This window comes from Camelus dromedarius, chromosome 21, assembly GCF_036321535.1.
Source record: "Camelus dromedarius isolate mCamDro1 chromosome 21, mCamDro1.pat, whole genome shotgun sequence".
NCBI lineage: Eukaryota > Metazoa > Chordata > Mammalia > Artiodactyla > Camelidae > Camelus > Camelus dromedarius.
The window spans coordinates 17,596,583-17,614,462 of NC_087456.1; the positions used below are offsets into that span (position 1 = coordinate 17,596,583).

Here is a 17,880-nt window from a genome sequence, read left to right on the forward strand (position 1 = left end):
ACATGTAAGCAGCAGATACGTGCATCTGGGGAATCGTGTTCTTAATGAGGATTTGGGGGCCTTCAGTTGCAATGGCTCCAGTTGAAGAGCAGTGAGGTTTCATCTGTCTTGAATGATCTGAGTGTTGTTTTTCCTCAGGATTACCTCTGTTGCAGTGTATAGTTATGTTACTATGTATATATTTGAAAATCACTTAGCCTATTTTGAAATGTAATATTGAAATGACTTTAAAATATCACTCACTTCCTTAGTTCTAGTTTTAGTTTTAGGACATAGCTCTTACAAATTCCTTTTCATCATCTCTGATCCTAGCAACTGAAGTCACTGGTTACAAAAACCCCCAAACCTCCTGTATCACTTTTCTTTGGGATGGTTGTTGAATTCAATATCGTAGTATTTCACATAATACTCTTTTTGTAGTGTAATTTAACCCTTAGTCTTTGCGTGTTATAAATTCTAAAAGATCAAACAAGAATATTAGGAAAGGGATTAAATGGGCTCATAAGACTCTGCCATCATTGTACGCTAATGAAAAAACTACCTACAGGGATTTAAACTCCACTACCGTTTTTCAGATTTCCTTTCTTTTATCTAATATAGTTTACTAGCTTTTAGTCAGACTAGGTATAAATAAATAATTATCCTTTGTCCTAGAGATGAAGTCATTTGACGGCTCCACAGAGCACACTTTAGTGTTATTCAAACCCTGTTTCCTTTCTAATGGATGCTGTAAAGATAAGTGCTTTATTCATAGATTTCAGTGCGTTAAGTCTAAAGCTCTGTGACCTAAATTGCTTATCATGTAACCCTTTGATTTTCCTTTTCCATTACCAAGTCTCTTTAGAAAATTCTGAGTTATTGGGCAACTATTGCTGCTTCTTATTTTACTAAAACCAGGAATGCGTCTCATCCGGACTTTCCTTAAACCCATGAGGTGTTAAGAGGAGGCCAGGCTTGGCTATTAATCAGTACCAAGTTCCTGTCAGAGAAAGGTCTGTATGGAAATAGCACAGATCTGGAGAAAACTGTAGTGATAAATTCACTGGGTCTCTTGTATAGTAGTATAATTTCATTGTTGAACCCTAACGACCTAAAAGGCCTGTTTTCTTTAGTTCAATCAGGGTGGAAAATGAGTTGCCGTAAGTGAAGAACATATTTTAGAGATTTTGTAAGATAGAGAGATAGAGCACGTTTTTTCGTGTTAAGTTATGGGTTTTTATTTTCTGCCTCAAACTTTAAAATTAATAAGCTTGGGGAAAGTAGAATCTATTTTTCAAGATCCTGTAAGATATATGTTTATAAATATATTTCCATCTGTGATTGGTAATGAAAAGATAGTTGATTCATAGCTTTTTTAGGGTTCCCATATTCTCCTAGGAATAGGAGCTTTTTCTCCTACATATACAAGAAAAAATAGATCTAAGTTGTCAGGGAAGGGCCGAGATCAGAAGAGGGTAAGAATTTCATTGGCATCATTGTTATGTGTTGCTCTTACTTAGAGAAAGCTTTTACTTAGGAAAAAAAAAATCTCCTCTGAAGATCTTAAGAATTGTTTAGGTAGAATCCATTTGACATAGATAATAGCTGTCATGAACTTGCATGGGAATTCATATTTTTATAACATAAATTCTGTTAGGTATATGTAAATATTTGGTAAATTAATGAATTAAAAATGACTTTCAAATAATGGCTGTCAGAATTTGAAAATGACTGAAATCTGGGTTTCAATGTACAAGAAACATCTTTTTTATTGTAGTTAATGTTTTCCAGATTGGAACTGGTGAATATAATCATAGGAGCTTAGCAGAAATAACAAAGTTTAAATCTGAAAAAGTAACTGGACTTTAATTAATGAAATTACCAGTTGATTGCCTGGTTCTCCAGTTGTTATACACATAAAAAAACTCATAAAGTGGGGTAGAGTTACTAGTAATGCCATCACCAGTGTCATTAGTGTATTATTATAGTATTAGCATATAGTACAGCATAATATTACTATATTAGCATCATTTTGCTATTAAGGTAAGACTTGGATCCTTTGCTGAAGACGTTTTTAGGTGAATATTTCACTGAATAATTCTTTCAGTTATCTATTGCCGCTTAACAGACCACTTTAAAACTTGGTGGCAGGAAGCAATAACTGAAAGCATTTTTAGCATCTCTCATAGATCTGTGCGTTAACTGGACTTAGCTGGGCAGATTTTGAGTCTCTTTCTTGCCATTGTAGGTAGACGGCCTCTGGCGCTGGAGTCATGGGCTGTTAGCAGGTCTCAGCTTCTCTCTTCCCTCTGGTCTCAGGGCCTCTTTTTCCCACATGGCCCCTTCAAAATCTCTCCAGCAAGGTAGCCAGACTTCCTACTTAGTGGCTTAGGGCTCATAAAAACCAGCATTCCAAGAGGGTAGAAGCAGAAGCTACCAGGTGCTTTAAAGATGTGACTGGTCTAGCATGGTGTGACCTCCACTGCATTCTCTTGGTTAGTGCAAGTTACAGGCCCACTCAGTTTCAACCTGGGAGGGAACAAGGATGTGAGGCTGGGTTCTTTGGGGGCTATTTTTACAGATGAACTACTACAGTAATATACCTTTAAAAACTTCATTTTAGACTATTTATGTTAGGTATGTGTTAGTGACTTTAAGCTCAATCCTAGGGATAGTCAGGTGACTAACCAAGAATTCCCACATAAGATGTGGGCAGCCAGCAGTACACAAGTACACGTGTGCTACTGAGGCTGCCACTGTCAGCTCTTTAGCTGTTCAAATCATGATTAACACTAGGCCAGGCAGTCAGATGTCTCTTGGTGGGGGCAGACATCCGGTTCACAGTGACAAGAAGGTTTCCTTGGGCAGGAAGTTGGTGTAGTGGAGTCCCTCTTACCAGTTCTGCCAGCCCACCCCAGTGTCTTGAAGAGGGGTAGGGAAGTCTTAGGCATCGAGACGTTTAGGATGCTGTTTCCCCCGTGGCGTTGTTGTTTCGGGGAGGGAAAGGGAGAGAAACTGTCCCATTCAGGCCTCCTTGGTGGTAGAGCTGTGTATAGTGCCTGTCAACCCCTGAGATGTCAGGGACCTGAGAGATCATCAAATCTAACCTCTTACCCATGAACTTAATCTCTCACTTCCTCTGGCATGTTCCTTAGCAAGCTGAAAACAAAACTATGCTTTTTTTCCCCCATGAAGCATCAGAAATAATTGCTTTTCCTTTAGAAATTGTCTCCTTGAGTCAGTGTATATTTGGTCCCCCAGATTTCACCGGCCCTGATTTTCATCACGTTGTTGTTACAGAACGCGCAAATAGAAGCATTCACCAGTTGAAATGTGCCCTGAAAGAAGGTGATACCACTCTTGGAGAAGATGGGCTGGATCCTTCCTTTAATACCAGTGTAGGGAATGAAGATGCAAGGGCAGCCTGGCATGAGCTGCAACACAGCCATGCTGGTGAGTATGAAGGTCAGTCCTAACCTGAACAGTGCACAGCGTCATTAAACTCTGTACAGTAATGACTCATCTATAATTCTACTGCTAAGATTTTAGTTGAGGAACACAAATCAGCTAATCTAATTTTCTTGCTTATTTTTTTCCCTTAGGCTTCCCAATGCCTGTAGGTTGAAATCCAAGATTCTTAGGATGTCATAGCAGTATTTTGTTAAAGATGAATCCAAACTACCTCTCCAGCCTCATTTTTCTGTCTTCCTTTCAACTATCCATCTTGCAAGCCACGTTCTAATCATACCACCCTACTAGCCATGTGTCTATGCTTTGCACGTGCCATGCCTTCTAACTGGATTTTTTTCGTCTTCTTCTGCTTGACGATCTCCTGTTCATCCTTCGCAGTGTTATCTCCTCTGTGAAGAAAGGCAGTTAGGCACTTCCTCTTCTTATAGCACTGTGTATAGCTCTAGGTCTACCTAGAGCTTGTTACACTGTTTTATATCTGTTAGTTATATCTCTCTTGCTCAGTGGAGTCTTAGCTCTTAAGTGGTAGAGATTTTCTAATGTTTGTCTTTGTGTCCCCAGTCAGTTGCACATTTTGTGATGTATAATACATGTTTAAACAGTATTTGTTAGATGAATAGATGAATAGTATTTGGTAGATGGGTGATGATAAACCTTGGATCAAAATAAGATTAATAAACCCATCACTTTTGCCCCATAGTTAATCAGCTAAAAGCTTTGTTGCACCAGCAAGCAACTAGGGAAGGTGAAGTATCTCCAAGAAGACGAAAAATGTCTCCTTCGGTAAGTATAAACTTTTGCAGTCTCACAAAAGCATTATTTTTCTAACTATGCTTTAATTTTACTGTGTTATTTTTGTAGTACATGTTGTAGACAGATTCTGAACAGCCCTTGGTAACAGTGTAAAACATTAAAAGAAATGATCTTCCCTCTAATTTTTTTGGCTGAAGAAGAGAGACTTCTTCAGGGAATTCTAATTTTTAAAATTTATAATTTACCTGAAAAATGTGAGTAAAGAAATAGTTCAAATTTACTTTACAACTATTAGCAAATATAGAACAGGAACAATGTGTGGAAAAGATTAGCCATTGCTTTTTTAGAAAAAAGATCTGTATTTTATTATTTTTAGAATTTTACTCTTTTATTTTGAATGTTAGGGAGGAGGGTATATCTCATTGGTAGAGTGTGTGCTTAGCATGGATGGGGTCCTGGGTTCAATCCCCAGTACTTCATTAAAAAATACATAAATTAATAAACCTAATTACTTCCCCCCACAAAAACAAAAAAAATATGTTTTTTAAAAATCTGAAGTATATAATCTTATCTATGTTTTAAAATATATGGTTATAAAATTGTGTGATATGAGAAGCTATACTGTCTCTTCTGAAGCTGTTTTCTGTTGCTATTGCTTTGACAGAGTATTATTTCTGATTGAAGCAACGTGACAAAAAGCCCAAGATAGGTGTGAGGGAAGGGTGGGCGTGAGGGGAGGATTTGGCCAGATCTAAAGGGCCAAAATAACAGTCTCGGCTTTAGGTCTATCTGGGGTCTGTCATGGACTCTTTCACAGGGTTTTTGTAATAATAAGATCATATATTTAAAATTCTTTAAAAACCTATGGAATATGACACTAATATAAAATGTCATAGCAACAATAGCCACCATGCATTTTCAATGTATGTGACAATTGGATACCAAGGCTACATGCTAGAAACTGTGGAGACATGTCACTTTCCTTTCCTCACAACTCAAATGTCGTAACAGTTACCCCCATATTAACACTTCATTCCAGCCTGACACATACATTCATGCTCAATTCCCACTTTAGAGAAAAGTACTACATACTCCTATTCAATATTTGTAGGTATAAATTATAATTTTAATAAAACGTTTCATCATTCAGTGAATTTATTACTGTTGACACCTAGTTACTAGAATGCCCTTAAGCACACAGTGGGTAGGGTACTTTTAAGCCTAGTTGATTAAGTTGCTCTATCTGTTGAATGCTCAGACATGCTTATTAGCATTTTAAAGAGTAAACTGAGCAGATGGACCCTAAATAGGCAAGAAGACCCTCATCAAGGGCATCAGTTAGGTATATGCTTTACCAACATGTGGGTCTGCTTACGTGGAGCTGTGTGAAAGAATGGAATTTAGACTCAAAATGTATACAACCTACATGTGATGATTACAATCCATGATAATAGGTAGCTTTTGAAGATTGTACTCTTTAGAATGCAGTTTCACAGCCAGTATGACATATGAGAAATACGTGGCTGTATCGAGTGAAATTGAGGAAGTGTTGGGGTAGAAAATATAGCTAAATGTTGTTATTTACTGTTTTAAAATGTGGGCATCTAAACTGTAATAAATCCTGTAAAGTACATATGAATGATTTCACATAAACGTTTTACACGTGATATTAATTTGAGTGCTTAATTTTCATATTGACTGTCTTCTGTATACATATAGTAATAATTCATATTTGCCTATGTTCTGGACTCATTTTTTTAATTGAAGTAGTCAGTGTCAATTTCTGTGGCACAGCATAATGTTTCAGTCATACATACAGATACATATATTTGTTTTCATATTCTTTTTCATTATAGGTTACCACAAGATATTGAATATAGTTCCCTGTGCTATACAGAAGAAATTTGTTTTTTTATCCATTTTATATATAGTAGTTAATAGTTGCAATCCTCTAACTCCCAATTTAACCCTTCCCACCTCTTTTCCCCCTGCTATGGACCCATTTCTATTAATATAAAATGATTATAATTAGTTGCTTTCTACCTACCACAGATAACTCATTTAATTAAAGTCTCTTTAGTTTTTAAAGGTCTTAAATATGCCCCAAAGCAAAGCTCTGCTTAATTATTCTGCCATGAGAGCTGGTACTTTATCATTGTTAGGAATTTCTGCTGTACTGAAAAACAAACTAATCATGTGTCTCGTCTCAAGTTTTTGTCTGGATCATCTAACTGGTTGACTCTCATTTTCTCTTTTCCTATCTTCCTCTGTTCTTTAAAAATAGTGTCATGATACAATATATGATTTTATAAACCATTTTACAATCATTTTAAGATAATGTATGATATATATTAAAAATCAATTACAGGAATGCTACAGAAGTAAAGAGAATTAACACTTTTTCTGAAGTCTTCATTGACTCCTCAGTGTGGTGTATCTCTCAGTTTCACGTGTATCTGCTTTAGCACTGTAGTCTTGGAGGCTCTGTGCTCCAGAGCAGCATAGTCTCGAATTGCCTTGAGTACTAGGGTCAAAAGTCAAAAACCATGTTTTGCTAATGTACTCCTTTGTAGATAGAATTTTACCTCACTAACCCATGCTTGGCATCCAACACTTGTCTAAAGAATCCCTCCTTCAGGCAGCTGTTCTTCAATTGTAGCTAGCAGTCCTCTTCCATGGTGGTTTCTTGAAGAGCCATTCCTTTATCTCAGAATTGCTGAATACAATGTCACATTTTCAGATCACTCAAATAGGCAGTTCTTCCCAAGCCAATTATACTACGCCAGCATTGTCCACTTGCTATGTGCTTTTTACAACGACTTTCACTTTCCATATTTCTATTCATATCCCTGAATCTTATCTATTTGTGGTATTTACAGGATAGAGAAATAAATACTATTAGCCACATTGTGGTCTAGTCTATGTTTATATGACGTCAGTGCTAAATTGAGTATAGTATTAACAGATTCTTTGCTAAATCCAAGCGAGCTTAATTTGTTTTTCTCTTTGCCTTAGCAGTCATCAGAATATGAGGACACCAGTCTGCCTACTGTACACAATCTTGTTCCTATCATCAATGACCAGTCTCAGTACATTCACCATTTAGAGGCAGAGGTCAAGTTCTGCAAGGTGAGTTTCTCATTAAAAATTTAAGTTTACATTAATAATGTCTTATATGAAAATTTTCTATTATCAGTCTTCATGTTTATAGCAATACATTGACGATTGTCATCTTCCGATAATTGATCTCCCCTGTTGTCTTTGGGCTTCCTTGAAGAATTTATCTTAAACATATTCTGAGATGTGCAGTTATTTTAGTGTATCCCCTTGTTACAATGTAGGAGTCCTTTGGTGTGGTGGTAAGGTAAGGGAGTAGGGGAAACATTCTGTAGTCCTCTGGTTAGGTCTGTCTTTTAGTGACCCTGTGCCCCTTGGCTATGACCTTCACAATGTTTCTCAGTCTCCCCTTCCTCTTACAAGTAAGATGGGAAGACTAGGAAGCTGGCGTTGCATTTTTCTCTTCCTCGAGGTCACTTAGGTTCTGAAAAAATCCAGTTATTTAGGCTCTGGGAAAATATTTTGTCTTGAGGAAGGCCTGGTTAAAAAGAACAGAATGCTTTTTGGTTACTTTTTCTCTCCTGCTGGAGGAAGCAGGAGGGGTTTTTCTCTAGTCTTTGCTGTAAAAACCTGGTAGTGTCCTAGAGATAAAACTCACAAAAGTGTAGGAGATACCATCCTCTCAGAGACTAGGTCCTTTGAGATTTTTTAATTCTCAAGCTGGTTTACACTGAGATTCCATCATTTCATCAGTGACTTTACATTTTTCAACCCCAGCAACTAACTCCCCCAGAAGTTTCTGCTCTGGTGTGCTGTGATTCTCAGGAATGCCTGTGTGTCTTTCCAGTCTTGGGGGGTAACAGTTTTCCGTGTGGTCTTAATTCTAGGATGGATCTAAGAAGAGTGGCTGATTTTTCAGTTTGTTCAGCTTTTTTCTCGTTATGAAGGTGGGAGGGATGTCTTCCAAGCTTATTATATGCCAGATCGAAAATTGGAAGTCTGCAATATTTGTTTAATTACAGTTTTCAATTACAGCTTTGATTTTTTTTGAATAAAATAATTGAATGGAATTTTCATATATTGCAGAATAGTTTTTTTATGCTGGTAATAAAGATTAAATATTGCACCATCAATATATTGATATTTTTCATTTTTTCAGAGTAAGATGCTACTCAGTAGCTCTTCGAATTGTTACATATTTGTAACCCCTTTTATTACACCCTGCACAGCCAAGGAAACACTCTTTCAGAACTCTCCACCAAACTGTTGCACTCATAATTTCCTTCCATTTGGCTACCAGTTCATAGATAATCAATGTAACTTTCCATACCTCTCTATTTCAGAGAGATAGTCTTCTATTATCTATGTAGTTAGTCCTCTGTCAGTTTTCAACAAGTTATTGGCATTTAAGCATGAGGACTAATATATCTTACCTTACTTTTCAGCATTCAACCTCATCCTTTAAAGTTAAGTTTAAGTTCTTTAATTAAAGCCTTTCTGTAAGCCTACAGAAAATTGTCAGAAACCACACGGTCCTGTGATACGGCCGTTAGCAGGCACTCTACGACATTCCCCCAGCCTTCTCTTTGTTAACGAATGCTTGAGTTGCTTTGTTTGTCTAACTATAGTATTTCAGAAAATGGATAGAGAACATAAGTCCTCCATGCTTTATATCATGTTGGATTGTCTAGTAATCATCAAATAAAAGCACTGCTTAAAAATGCTTGATGTATTTGTTATTTATTTCTGCTTTTTATAGGAGGAACTCTCTGGAATGAAAAATAGGATACAAGTAGTTGTGCTTGAAAATGAAAGGCTCCAACAAGAGCTGAAATCTCAAAGACTCGAGGAAACAATGAGGGAACAAACACTTCTGGATGCACCTGTGAGCGTTTTTTAAAACCATAGAAGTAAAATATATAGTTTGAATGTTGCCTCCTGCCCTCTCCCTTAGCTTTCTGAACTACTTAGATTCTCTTCTTGAAGTTTGGCAGAAGTACTATGCTGGTGTTCACCTGGGGCCTCAAAAATTAAGATTCACTGTGGTGAAATGAATCCTCAGATGGGATGATGTAGTGATGCCTAATATCCACTCCCGTGTCCTCTCTGAGCGTATATACCGTTCATGTTTTTTCCATATGGAAAGAGCAGGTCTGAAAGCAGGAAGTATATTATATAGGAAGGATTTTGTTAAATCCAGTAACTACCCAGAACTGTAGCTTAGATTTCTGTTGTATTTCTCTAAATTTTCTTTGAACTTTGAATTCTAGTAAGTCTAATGAGCAGCGTGGTGTAGCAGGAAGAACACTCGCCTGAGGGTCCATGAGTCAAAATATTAGCTTCCTATTGTCCCTAACAAGCTGGGTGTTTAGCAAGTAATTTTATAGGACTTTCAAGCATGGCTTAACCTCATGGGTCCTCTGTTTATTGGCAATTTGAGAAGTTCACCAGTATTAACAGTTCATAATCTTTAATGTGAATGACAGTCACTTGGGATACTTGTTGACAGTGCAGATCCCTGGGTTTCATCCCCTGGAGAATCTAACTCAGTTGGTCTGGGTTAAGTCTTTGAGTTAAAAATATGAATTATTAACAAGTTGCCAAAGTGAGTCTATCAGTGACCATATTTTGAAGAACAGAGAATTAGAGGATCTCTATAATTCTGTGCCATAAAATTCTTGGGATGGTATTTAAATAGTGTTTAAACTTAGTATCTCCTTATGAATTGTCAGAGATACTTTTTGCCTTAACAATATTTTTCACTCTTTTGCTATAGGATGCAGTTAATCACAGCTTGTTCTGCTTTTTGAGACTTCAGCTTTCCATGGGGAAGTGTTAATACTTGCCTGTTGCAGCTTGACTTTGCAGTGAATTTTAGTGGTTTTTGACTTAGTTGTTATTAGTAAATCAGGTCTGTTAAGAAAAAATATGATTGTTTCAATGTTTTACGTAGGTGTCCTCTAATTTTTTTTGAAATTTTAACCTGATTTCTTCTGTAATCCTTGAGTTCTTTGTGTTAGAATTTGCTATTTAGAAGTATCTGAATAATAAAGTGTGCTGATTAGCTTTTCAGTTTATTTTTCTGCAATTACATTTTACTTTGTCATCAGCTATTTTTCTTTTATTATGTAACTTTTTCTGAATATTTATATTATTAGTAATATTAGTACTTAAAAATTTCATCTTAGTTGCTTATTATTTTGATGTCAATTTGAAATGAAATTTGAAAATGATATAGCCATATAAAAGGTACTTAGAAGTAGCTCATTTTTAAAATAAATATATTCTTTTGCTTTTCCTCCAAATATGTAATAGTGAATCAGTTGTTCAGAGTCTTCAATATTTATACAATGGCAAAGAAGTGGAAGATGGGGAAGTGAAGTAAGAAAGGAAATTAGGCAGACAAGTGAATCAGAGGGCAAGAGAAGTGAGTAATGCAAAAGGGGAAGGAAATGATGGTAAAAGCACACATGCTTTGCCATATGAACAAAGGGAACTTGCTAAAGGAAACTACAGAAATACAGATTCTTTTCAGAAAGGACAAAGATATAGAGAGGGTTTTTTTTTAACATTCACATGAGCCAAAATAGAATGCAAATATTGAAATGATTGTTGCAGAATGTCAGGTGACCATGTTATCTATTTTAATGTTAGTCTTGTATGTTATTTGGATGTTACAGAATTGTTCCACCCACTTTTCACTTGTGTAGGTGAGTTGAGGCATTTCAGCAACCTATGCATAGCGCTGTACTGAGAGCTATTAGAGTATCTTAAATATAAACAGATCAAGATATTATCTTCTTTTTTCCGAACTCTTTTTATTGATTCTATTACCATGTTGTTGGTAACCCTTGCCAAAGCTATTGGCAGGTTTGAATATATATTTTCAGTGTTTCTTAATGCCTTCTTTAGAAGACAACTGAAATAATTATATAGTCGTACCTAATATATATTGATGACTGTGTGGTTACGATGTGCCAGGTACTGTATCAAACACTTTATTTACATTACATTATTTCAGTTTTGTTATAGCCACACAAGGCAGGTGTTGTTATGTCTGTTTTCAGAGAAATTAAGGTACACAGTAGTTAAGTAACCAGAATAACTGGTCTAATGTCACAAAGCTAGAAAATGGCAAAGCTAGAACTCAACACAGGACTCTCTGACTCCCCACATCCATCCACCTGGCGTTGAATTATATTGCCTTTCTGCCTAGATTGAGAATAACTTGTCAACACTGAACCAAACCATCTTTGTTTATCATGGGACTTGGATGGTAACCAACATGACTCCTAGCTTTTAGCCTAGTTTATGATCAAGCAGTTGAAGAAGCAAGCAGCCTATTTTTTTTTAATTTTTAAAAAATAACATCTTTTTTTAAAAAGCACTATTCTCATGTATTTTTATTTTATTTTATATTATTGGGGGGTAATTAGGTTTATTTAATTACCTCTTTAGCGGAGGTACTGGGGAGTGAACCCAGGACCTGGTGCATGCTAAGCACACACTCTGCCACTTAAACTATACCCTCTTCCAAGCAGCTTATTTTTTAAAACAAAACCTAAAACCATTCAAAGAATATTTCATTTCCATCTTTGTTTTCATCATTGTTCCTTTTTGAAGGGCTTTTCTCAAGAGTTCAAACATTATAATATTAAAATACACTATTTATTAGAAATATTGGCATGTGTACCCAATCAAAGATCTAGAAAATTTTTTTTTAAGAAGAAAATTTCTAAGCCGTTTCTTGCCACATCTCCTCTCATCCCCATCAACTACCAATCCTTCCCCTCAATTAAGAAATCAAAGGTTTTCAGTGATCTTCAGGGATATTTAAGTATAAGATTTTAAAAATTTTGGTCAAATCCAAGTTTTTAAAAGCTGTCTGTAAAGAAACAAAGTGTCGATTAGACTAGTACTTCTTCCCAAGAATAATAGTATTTTATATCACAAGTCAGTGGTCTGTAGTCTACATACTTTCTCCGATTTCTCCATTGGAAATCAGTATCACCCTCCATTACTCTGTAAGGCAACTTCATCTTCTGACATTCATTACCTTGTACTTCAACCTTCAGTAATGATGAATTGCCTAAAAGTCTCTGGCAGGCACCATGCTGTTCCATGCCTCTGTGACTTTTCTCATGATGTTCTTCTTGGCATGCTCTTCCCATCTAGCTTGCTCCTTTTCATTCTTCACAATATCACATCAGTGTTGAAGCTTCTCCAGAAAACTTCCCTTGAATCTCTTGAATCTCCAGCTGCTCTTAGTATCCCTCTTCTGTCCTGGCATAGCCCCCCCATGCGCACGTCTGGCCTGGCACTTGCCTTATTAAATTCGAAGTATCTGCTTAGGTGTTTCTCTTCTTCATTAATCTGTAGACTCCTTGAGGATAAGATTGGTCTTGCTCATTTTCACACCACCACCCCCAAGCACTTAGCACAATGCCTGAACCTAGAAGTTTCTATACAGATGTTTGCATTTAACTGAACTTCCCAAAGAATATGGAATAGAATCTCAGGATGCTACTTAGGATAAGTGCAGTTTACCACATTCTAACATGATTATGACACCACAGGATAGATCTGTGTTTGGGGACATGTCCTCTTATATAAGTACTACCATGTCCTTGGGCCCTTAGCAGGAGTTCAAAAATTACTTGTTGAATAAATTAATGTAAGTATTTTAGTTCCTGATGCCCACATAAATCACCCAGATCTTTGGGCTGCTTATTTCATTGAATGTTGAGAGAATGCCAAAGTTCGCAAACTGACAGTGGGTACACCACATTCAGTCTGTAGACATGGTTTGTTTGAAAAACTTTGACACGGTATTTAACAATGTTTCAGATGAAGAGCTGGATATCTGCATTATCTTTTTAAGAATCAAAAGTTTATTTTGTAATATGAATTTGCATTCACACATGACACTAATTGACTGGAACTGAGTAGTGGCTCGTTCCTTTGGATGGTTTGTCATGGCCCCTACCAGTCCTTTTTGAATCCTTAACAAGCAGGCTGCATATCAGTTCTATTTATCACCATGCACTGTTTTTCTTATTGAAGATAAATAATTTTCTGGAAAGGCAGTGGGTCAGGACGTGAACTCTGGAGCTAGATTGCCAGGGGTCAGATCCTAGCTGTGCCACTTGCTAGCCACTTTCTACCCCTGTGACTCTTAGCAACTACTCTTTGTGATTCAGTTTCCTTATCTATGAAATGGACGTAACAGTGAAACTTACCTCATAGGGTTGTTGCAATGATTAAATGAATTAATATATGTGGAGCACATAAAACAGTGTCTGGCACATAGTAAACACCATAGGTATTTATTATTATTATTATTAGTCATGCCTTTATGAAATGTGGAAAATGAAAGACAATCTGAAAGACTTTTGTGTTTCAAGAGTATTTGTCTTCAGAGAAGTAAGAGTTAAATCCATTTGTTCAATATACTGACATCCAGCCCTCTTTGCTCATTTACTTTATTGCCTATACCTGTAGGAATTTGACTTTGTAACACTTGTTGTGGAATATGACCCTAATAGCCTGAAAATGGAAAATGATTCTTGATTTATATTTAGAACCATCTGCTTTTTTGATACCTTTCATCACAGATAATGATCAGTATTTCATTTGTAAAGCATGCATGTTGATTTAAAATTAAAGGTCGATTGCAATTACTGTCATATTTTATTTTAGGGAAACGTGCAGAATTCTTGGATTACTGCAGGTGAAGATTCTAGGGTGGATGAAGATGCCAAGAGATCATTTTCCCATGGCAATGTGGATATTATCAAAGCTGCATCTGCTGGTGAGGCTGCAAAATGGAAGCTAGAACTGGTGGGCATTTGAGTACTTTTCCCTTAGGCATCTACTTTTTTTTGTACTTCCAAAATTTTATATTAACATAAAATTTACTATTTTAACCATTTAAAAATTAACCATTTAACCATTTTAAGTGTCCATTTCATTTGCACTATGTACATTCACAATGCTGTGCAACCATTAACATTGTTCATTTCAAGAAATTTTCCATCATCCCAAACAAAAACTCTGTACCCTTTAAACAGTAGATCCCACTCCTCTCTCCCCCTAACCTTTGGTAACCTCTTCTATTTTCTGTCTTTATGAATTTGCCTATTCTAGGTACCTCACATAAGTGGAATCAAAACGGTATTTGTCCATTTATATCTGGCTTACTTCTTTTACCATAAAGTTTTCAACTCATCCATGCTGTAACATGTATCAAACACTTCTTTTTAAGGATAAATAATATTCTGTTGTACAAATATACCGCACTTTGTTTATCCATTCATTTGTTAATGGATTTGGGAGTTTTTCAACTTTTTGTCTATTGTGAATAAGGCTGCTATGAATGCTGATGGGCAAGTATCTGTTTGAGACCCTGCTTTCGAGGTTTTTGTGTATATACCCAGAAATGGAATTGTTGGATTGTTTGGTAATTCTTCATTCTTTTTACTTTCTGCTTCTCAGGCTTAGTAGTTTCAATTGTCCTGTCCTCAAATTCTCTGACTCTTTCTTCTGCTGCCCAAGTCTGCTCTAAAGTTTCTTCAGTGAATTTTTCATTTCGGGTTTTGTTCTTTTCAGCTCTAAAATTTGTTTTGGTTCCTTTTTATAATTTGTTTTCCTGACTTCCTTTAGTTCTTTGCCCGTGTTTTCTTTTAGCCCTTTGAGCATATATAAGATAGTTGTTTTAGTTTTTGTCCAGTAAGTCTGATGTTTCATACGTATGGTTTCTGTTAATTTGTTCTGTTCCATTGAGTGAGCCATGCTTTCCTATTTCTTTGTATGCTTGGTGATTTTTGTTGCTGTTGAACATTCGGCATTCAACTGTCATACTGTGGTACTCTGGAAGTCAGATACCCCATTTTTCTAAGGTTTGCTGTCTTTTTTTTTTATTGTTAAAGGCTGTAGTAATCCTTTTGTTTTGAGAGTTTTCCAAACTATTTCTGTAAAAACTATTCCCTGTCATGTGTGGTCATTGAAATCTCTGTTTCACTAGCTCATGTTCAACTAACATTTGACAGAGATTTCCTTGAATGAATCAAACAAACAACAAAAGTATCAAAATAGAACAACCAACTCTCCCAGTCTTCGCAGTCTGGCTCTGTTGCTGGGGCATTCCTTCACCATTCAGCTAGGCTTGCTCTAAGCCTAGAGATCAACCTGATGTGAAAGCCATGGGTCTTCTCAGGACTTTTCTGAGCATGTATCTTCCCTGGGCATGTCTGTAGCTTTCTAAATTCCTCATATATACCATATACACAGCTGCTTTTGAATGTCCTAATTTCCAAAAGGGTCTAAAGTAATTCTATTTTAAGATGAAATGATGCTTTTTAAATCCTTTGATCTATGTAAAAATAACACTGTAAAAGGAATGTCCAGAGGAAGATGGAGTGAGTCATAAATCAGCTCTCATTATCATCCACAGGTATTTTTATTATAGTTTTCTAAAGGCTCTTTCTGGCCCCAGTCTCCTTCATCTTTCTCATTCCCTACTCCAAGCTTTATTCTACTATTTAGGAAAGAATTTCCTTCTTTAAAAAAAAAAAAAAACCTGAAAGACTACATTGTGTGGTTTTTTTCCATCTGAATAAGCTATGATAGCTACTTAATACCCATAAGGTAAAGACCAGTCCCCCAAGCCATCTGCAATTTGCCTCAGATTACCTTTCCAGACTCACTTCTCACTCTTCTGTCACTCTCACAAGTGTTGGCTATAAACATTCAGACCACTTGCTACTTGCTACTTCATAAACTTATTACCCAATTCCATTTCTCTTTGAAGACTTGACTTTGGCTTATGCAGTCATCCCTACCTAAAATGTGTCCTTCTTATCCCCTACCTACTGAAATGTTCCCAGCCTGCCAAGCTTGGTTCAGATGCCCCTCCCTTTCTACCCTTCCTGATTACATGCTTCCGTTCCTCCTTTTCCCCCATTAGAATTAATTTCCCTCTTCTGCATCTGTGTGCCTTATGTTCCAGATCTTTCTCACTTCTTTCAAGGATTTCACTCTTGCAGTTATCTTCTCTAGCTCCTGTATCTTCCCCCCCCCCTTACTAGGTTATGTTCAGCAAAATATGTTTTTCTAGCTCCCGTATTAAACACAAAATATATTCTCTTGATCCTACATTTCCTTGGAACTATCACCCAGTTATTGCTTCCACTTCATACCAAAATCTTTCCAAACAGTTGTCTATATTTATGTCTCTGTTCCTCACCTCCCATTCTCTCTTCACCATACTTCATTTGAGCTTCAACCTCCTATATGCCCCTAAACTTTTCTTTCCACGGTCCTTAATAACCTCAGCGTATCAGTCCTTATCTTCCTGAACCTTGCAGCAGCATTCTGTAATATGTACATTAGTTTATCATGCCATCCTTTTGATTTTTCTAATGACACAATTTAACACAAATTTAGAAAACTATACAAAACAGAAGTGGACAACTTAATGACTTATCTCCAAATGAACAACCGTGTAATTATCACCTGTAAGATGTATAACATTACTATGTCCCAGAAGCCCTTCATTTTTCAGAAGGTCTTTCGTATATTATGGATATAGCCCTTTTGTTGGTTATATCTATTGAAGCATATTTTCCTACTCTGTGTCTGTCAATAATTTTCTTTTCTCTTTCTTTCTTTCTTGACTGAGATTTCTTAATTTTAATGTGGTCCAATTTATCAATGTTTTCCCTTTGTTTTTTAGTGTTTTTTGTGTCCTGTATAAAGAGTGTTTCCCTATCTCCATTGTCATAAAGATACTCTTCTACATTATCTTTCAGAAACTGTATAGTCTTGCTTTTTACATTTAGAACTATAGTGTACCTATAATTTATTTTTGTATCTGATGTCACATGTAGGGGGTTTCCTTTCCCATAGGGTTATTTATATATTCCAGCACCATTTGTTAAAAAGACAATCCTTTGCCTGCCACCTTATTGGCCAAATATGTATCATGCTTTCTCCAGACTGTGTCTTTTGCTCTGCTGGAAATTATCCTTCAAATCTCAGCACCTCCTCCAAGGAAGCCTTCTCTACTTCTCTTCAACTGAATTATAACTTCCTGCCTCTCTGATTTCATCTTACCTCTGTGTTCTTCATTAGAGTAAACTATATGTAATTGACATTATTTATCTGTCTTTCTACTCCTTAGAATATAAGCTCCTGGAGATTAAAGGCATCTTCATCTTAGATACCCAATAAATATCTATTGAAATAAAGGATAATTGGATATCAGCAGAGGCTTGTAGATTGTGCATCAGTTTGGCCCATCGGCCAGTGATGTATAATTCCTCCAGCACATATTTTCTGTGTGTCAGCCATGCAGCCATCACTTGTGGGGATTCCAGTAAGATCTGATCCTTTTCCTCATGGACTTTACAGGTTGTAATTGTTTTTTCTCAGAGTCACACTTTCAAAGTAAGACCTGATGTATGCAATTTTGAAAAAAAAAATGTTGTCAGTAATCACCATTTTATGACTTAATAGTTCTTCGCAGTCATTCACTCAATAAAAATAGAATATTTGGGGTGGACTAGGGAAAGTGTTTCCAGAGAGGACACATTGATTTTCCTCTTGAGTAAAAATTAAAAA

General features: G+C 36.3%; 1 protein-coding gene across 9 annotated transcripts in view; it reads left to right on the forward strand.

The window, feature by feature from the left end:
• SDCCAG8 (SHH signaling and ciliogenesis regulator SDCCAG8) overlaps positions 1-17,880 on the forward strand; it is a 185,448-nt gene that overhangs the window by 6,159 nt on the left and 161,409 nt on the right. For 4 of the 9 annotated variants that reach the window (XM_031438535.2, XM_031438538.2, XM_064477229.1 and 1 more), the window contains exons 2-6: positions 3,280-3,444; positions 4,151-4,233; positions 7,219-7,332; positions 9,020-9,145; positions 13,960-14,100. In XM_031438535.2, the coding sequence (XP_031294395.1) occupies positions 3,280-3,444; positions 4,151-4,233; positions 7,219-7,332; positions 9,020-9,145; positions 13,960-14,100 (629 nt within the window). The remainder of the gene's footprint in view (positions 1-3,279; positions 3,445-4,150; positions 4,234-7,218; positions 7,333-9,019; positions 9,146-13,959; positions 14,101-17,880) is intronic. The other 5 variants (XM_064477228.1, XM_010992062.3, XM_064477226.1 and 2 more) reach the window with 4 other exon arrangements.